The sequence below is a fragment of the Mus caroli genome, chromosome 2 (assembly GCF_900094665.2).
Source record: "Mus caroli chromosome 2, CAROLI_EIJ_v1.1, whole genome shotgun sequence".
NCBI classification, from domain to species: Eukaryota; Metazoa; Chordata; class Mammalia; order Rodentia; family Muridae; genus Mus; species Mus caroli.
In genome coordinates this window covers 122,989,966-122,995,965 of record NC_034571.1, presented here as the reverse complement: position 1 = coordinate 122,995,965, position 6,000 = coordinate 122,989,966, and the positions used below count along the sequence as shown (strand labels likewise).

The window sequence follows — 6,000 nt, the reverse complement described above, 5'->3', positions numbered from 1 at the left end:
GGGTAGGGGAGTGGGGGGGAGGGTATGGGGGACTTTTGGGATAGCATTGGAAATGTAATTGAGGAAAATACGTAATAAAAAATATTTAAAAAAAAAAGAATGAAGGTTGAATCATAAGCAAGAAAAGAGGTTTTTTGGGTTTTTTTTGGTTTGTTTTTTGTTTTTTTTTTAAATCCACAAAGGGGGAAAGCCAGAGCTGTCATGATGTCAAATGGTTATTCATAATAAAAACCCCAAGACAGGCTCCACATAGGAACTAAATGAATGAGGACTCACAGCTTTTAAATCAGAGGCAATTGACTCCAAAAAAGAAGGGTTACTAAGACCCACACAAAACACCAGCCACTTGAAGCAGGTTCCAAAACAGCTCGGTAAAGCAGAGCTGCCCACCCTTTATGGGGACTTTTGTTTTCACTAAGCCTGATAACTCAAAGCCTGGCTGTGTTTTTACCACATCAAGATGCCTTGATTTGAGTGCTGGAAAACAATAAATACTAGTGATGTTTATATCATTCATTGAGTTTATTTACTGGTGAGAAAAAAAATCTCATACACATTGAAGCTCCACAGATAAGTATGGAGTACTGGCCAGTGGTAGCTGGTTTCCATTCCTGGAGGACTCTGAGTGGCCTACCGGACCTCACATTCAGACTCCTAAGGGTACCCTGGCACTAACTGTCAAGTTGCCAGGGATTCGTGGTGGTTCCCATGTCCTTGTGTGTCCAACTCTCCCACAGTTTGTTGTCTGAAGACCACACACACCTACCTTAGCCATCATCATCCTGTAGGCGTAGAGGTGTTTGCCCTTGCCTTTCCCCAAGGCTCCTTCATACTTCTCCACAAAGGCTTGGGCTTCCCTGGTCAAGGTGGGGGGAAGCAGAGGGTAAGGAGACACAAGAGTTAAACCAGAAATCTAAATGGTGAGCTCAAAAGCCTTACATGTTCAGACCCTTAGTTGGAATACCGGTTTTACGAAACAGGGCATTTTGTCAACTGAACTTTCCCTACCACCACCACTAGCAGGCATACAGTAGAGGCCAATAGGTGGGATTTTGTCATTTCTCTCCAAGACTTTGCCCCTTGGTGTTCCATGTGTGAACAGTCTATTACATGTCAGGCATAGCGAAGGCTAACAACATTACAACAGGGAGCTTCAGTCAGGCAGTGGTGGTGCACGTCTTTAATCCTAGCATTCGCATTCGGGAGGCAGAGGCAGGCAGAACTCTGTGAGTTTGAGGCTAACCTGGTCCACAGAGTGAGTTCTAGGACAGCCAGGATTATACAGAGAAACCTTGTCTCAAACAAACAAACAAACAAACAAACAAATAAGCAAACAAACCAAACCAACCAACCAACCAAACCAAACAACCAACCAAACAGGACATGGTGGCACAAGCAAGCATTTAATCCCAGCACTCAGGAGATAGAGACATACTTGTCTTTTTGAGGTCCAGGACAGGGCTATATAGAAAAAGATCCTGTCTCAATGAAACCAAAAATGATAGATAGATAGATAGATAGATAGATAGATAGATAGATTAAAGGGTAGAGGTCAGAGAGACTAAAAGCAGAAAAACTCTTTGTTCTTATTTTTTAAATTGTGGATATGTATGTGTACATGGACATATATGTGTCACTGGGTATCACACACTGGAGGTCAGAGGATAACTTTTGGGGAGTCAGTTCCCTCCATCTGCTATGGGTCCTGGGGATCTAATCCAGGCTGTCAGGCTGCTGTGGCAAGCACTATTACTAGCTGAGACATCCTACTGCTCCATAGAATTTTAGCTGTGGTGGGAACACTGTGATTTGAATCTGAAAGGACCCCTACAAGTTCACCTTTTGAGTGCTGTTCCCTGGCTGGTGGAACTGTTACAGGAAATTGTAGAGTTTTTAAGAGAAGGAGCCTGGTTGGTTGAAGCAGGTCAGTCTGTCAATGAGGTAGCCTTTGCCTGTTCTGTCTAGTCCCTGGTTCCAGGTTGCTGTCTCTGTTTCCCACTTGGATTTGCTCTGGCTGCTGCCCTCAGCAACTTTGTTTTTTTGCTCAGATACATTGACGCCTCTGGAACTGTGAGCCTGAATCCCCTTCTTCCCTTGAGTAGTTGCTTCTGTAAGGGACCCCACACTGGCTGAGAATTAACCCTGGGGCCTTCTTTATAGCAGGCATGGACTCTCATGCAACACTCTCAGACGCAGTTTGGGCCATTGTCTTTTGATGAAGCAAGAACCACCTGACTAAGGTTGAAATAACATCCTTAACTCATGGGCACCAGACCTTCATGCGCTAATACCACTTGCTACCTTGTATCATTGTTAATGACGTCCATATACTTCTCTGACTCAGCTTTATTCCCCAACCTCATCTTTCAGGATTCAGCATAGTATCTTGAGCTTGAACACACAAGATATATAAGCTTTAATAACAACAACAACTACTGTTTATGAATTATGTCTAGGGCACTTGATATTATTTTGAATTTGTGGAACAATCCCACGAGGCATGTATTGTCCTCATTTTACAAATGAGGAGCCTGAAGCTGAAAGGCTAGGAGAAGGGGCCAGTTTGAGTGATTAAGGAGCCTCTTAGATGGGGCAGGAGCCAAAGCTCAGGTTTGTTCTGCTTTGCTGCCATTGTTGTTTGTACTCTGTCATCCTTCTGAGACAGTCTCTAGCTACCATGCTTGCATGGGCCAGCTAGCCTCATGAGTGTGTCAAGGTTGAGGCCCATAGCAGTGCTTCTAAAAGAAGATACAGACCATAGGAATGCTAGCTGCCATTGGAGACTGTAGTGTTTGATGAGAACAGCTCCCATAAGCTTGTATGTTTGAATACCTGATCCCCAGCTAATGGAACTATTTGGGAAGGGTTAGAAGGTGTGGCCTTGTTGGAGGAGGTGTGTTCACTGGGTAGAAGGGAAGCAGGCTTTGAGGTTTCAAAAGAATCACCCCATTCCCACGGTGGTCTCTGCCTCTTGCTTGTGGTTCAAGATGTGAGCTCTTAGCTGCTGGGCTGGACGCCAGCTGCTGGCTTCCTTAGTTCTGCTATCATGAACTCTAACCCTCTGAAACCATGTTATAAGTTGCCTTGGCTGTGCATGATGTCTTATCACAGCAGTAGAAGAGTAAGTAGGACAGAGACTTCCCTGCTAGAGTCATGCAGCAGGCAAGGGGTGCAGTCTGCAGTGTCTGGTAATTCCAGAGAAGTAAGCAACAGTATAGGCTCCAGAGCCAGGGTGTCTTTGTCCAAATCCAGACTCGATCACTTAACTTGCTGTGAAGCACTAGGCAAATTACTTGGTGATTCTGTGACTCATTTTCCTTGTCAGTACAATGGTAAATATAATAGAAATATAATAGTACCTGTGTCCCAGGGCTGTTTTGAGGAAATGGGATCGTTATGCCTACTAAAAGAAAAGGATCTGACACCTAAGGAATGTTCAGCAAATAGTAATTAGGAACAGTTTCACAAACAAGAACATACAGTCTGAATGCAGAAAGGGATGACAGGGACTTCCCTGCAGAGGGGACACTTGGGCAAGTCTCCCTGTGTGAATACATTTCAGTGAGGTGAGATTCATCACACTTCAGTGTTCCCTCAGTGCTAGAAAACTACCCAAGGCCTTTATTTCAGGACTGCCTGGGCCTGCCTGTCAGCCTTGGCAGCTGTGTCCACATGCTTAGCAGAGCTCCCAGAGGCATCTCCAGATGACTGCAGAGGTGGCTGTTCAGAACAAATACCCAGTGTCTCCATGTGCTAGCTGAAGAGACAGATGGAGCTCAATATGGGTCTTGAAGTTGCTAAGAGAAAACAAACCCACACTTTAGGTTTCTGTACTGTGTGATCCCTCGTTTCTTGGACTGAAGACGGCAGGGAGCAGGAGTTGGTGACTAGAGGAGACCAAGGTAACTGCAAAGCACCCCTTCAGGGGTTCCAGCAGTTTCCTCATCGGAGCTGAATAAGCTCAGGCAGAACCCACTTTATGGATGGACAGAGTCAGTCAGAAATGAGCGCTAAGGTCATCATACACAGCAGCTCCCCATCATCCTGCCCACCAAGGCCAGCTCCTGAGTAAAGTTGTTCCTTCCACTGAAGGAAGGCCAAGGAGGGGCCTCCCTGTGGGAGGATGAATCAAAATGCTTGAAGATCTGACTGATGGACAGGGAGCGGGAACAAGTCTTCTCTAGTGTGGAAAGAAAGGTAGCCACTTGGATAGTTTTTCAGGATCCTCTGTGAGAATATTGAAATGTACCCCACCTGACGGAATCTTATACATCCAGAGGGACTTGGTCAAGTGTCCCCTGTGCAGGGAAGTCCCTGTCACCCCTTTCTGCATTCAGGCTGTTTGCTCTTGCTTGTGGAACTGTGCCTAATCTTGAGTTTGAGACAATTGAGTGCAAGATCTCCGGTGTTACTAATTACTGGCACAGGTCTGGTTATATTCCATAGTGTGAGATAGACTGGAAGAAAGGAAAGATCTTTAGGCAGAATCCTGGCTAGAGTGGCCCTGGATGCAGGGCTGTAAAAACCCAGTCTGAAAGACAAGGAGAGGAAACTTCTGGAAGAAGCCAGCCACTATCCAAATGGTTTTAAATTGGCAAATGTGTATAGTTATGGTATACATTGATGGCTACACCAAGCCAATCAGCATATTAAATCCTCAGGTTTTTTGCAGTGAGAGCCTTTTAATATTTACTCTCAGCAATTTTCAACCACACAACTATTATCACCATGATGAACATAAATTCAAATAAGTTAAAAAACAACAAGAGTCCAGTTAGTCATACCAGGTGTGTGCTAGTGATCAAGAGCCACATGTGGATAGGGACTGCTGTATCCGGTAGTATAGATTTAAGAGATTTCTATCATGGCAGGAAGTTCTGCTGGTCAGTGCAGCAGGAGGCAGGGGACACTGCATGGGGCTGGGGCCACACAGGAGAGTGCAGTAATTTGCCTGCAGCAGAGTTAACTCTGCTTGTTAGAGCCACTGTCAGGATTCAGACCTTGTTGATGTGGCCAGAATCTTTGCCCTGTTTTTGAAATAATAATGTTAAGACACAACTCCTACACCACTCTCCATAATAATAGGAGTTTAATCTGAGCACGAAATAATTCGTGTTTGAGGGGAGTGAGGGAAAATGAGATTTACACAAAGGAAGAGGGAAAGAAAGTCGCTGTCGTTGAAAATGGAGGTCAGATGTGGGGCAGCACAGTTACTGGTGGGGAAGACTTTTCTAGTAGATAACCAGAAATTATGCAACGTGAGTCCCGCTTTAGCTCAAACTGAATTGGACATTCAAGCATGATAAAATATTTGGTATGGCAGCCTTTCATATGCAACTCAAGGGAAAGGCTGAGTCAGAACCAAGAGTCAAATGGCAGGGGTAGGGACAGGTATGACAATTCAAACCCATGCCAATGGAGCACCATCGCCGGTGTGGCCTTGCCTTAGGTCACAAGGCATGCTAACAGACCTTTCCACTTGCCATACAAACCATTAGCCCAGGAGACAGCTGAGAGGGGAGGTTGAGGGTGCCTAAAGCAGACAAGACAGAAAGGATATCATAGTCAGTGACTTGGGGACAGCATTTCTGGGCTGGGTCACAAGAGAGGGCCAGAACTAGCACATGCGGTAAGGCGTGGGAGAGATGGTTACAAGTGACCGAAGGCCTGGACACAGACCTGTGCTGGCAAATCTTAAAGGCTGACAGACAGGCTCTGCTGGGTCTCTCTGTGCCATGCTTGCAGTGGGGAGGCTGGAAGAGCACATCTCCTTACCTGTCTTGTCTCACTGGGGCAAAGAAGAGGAAGGAAGGCATGCCTCCTTTGTGCAGGAGACCATCATACTCAGCAGGAGGTCATCACACACAGCAGGAGGTCATCACGCACAGCAGGAGGTCATCACACACAGCAGGAGGTCATCACGCACAGCAGGAGGTCATCNGGAGGTCATCACGCACAGCAGGAGGTCATCACACACAGCAGGAGGTCATCACGCACAGC

The 6,000-nt window shown here is 45.9% G+C and overlaps 1 protein-coding gene across 1 annotated transcript in view; it reads right to left on the bottom strand.

The window, feature by feature from the left end:
- Window positions 1–6,000, bottom strand: part of Tmc2 (transmembrane channel like 2) — a 68,336-nt gene that overhangs the window by 49,868 nt on the left and 12,468 nt on the right. The window contains exon 5 of the mRNA XM_021155673.1: window positions 767–857. Within this exon, the coding sequence (XP_021011332.1) occupies window positions 767–857 (91 nt within the window). The remainder of the gene's footprint in view (window positions 1–766; window positions 858–6,000) is intronic.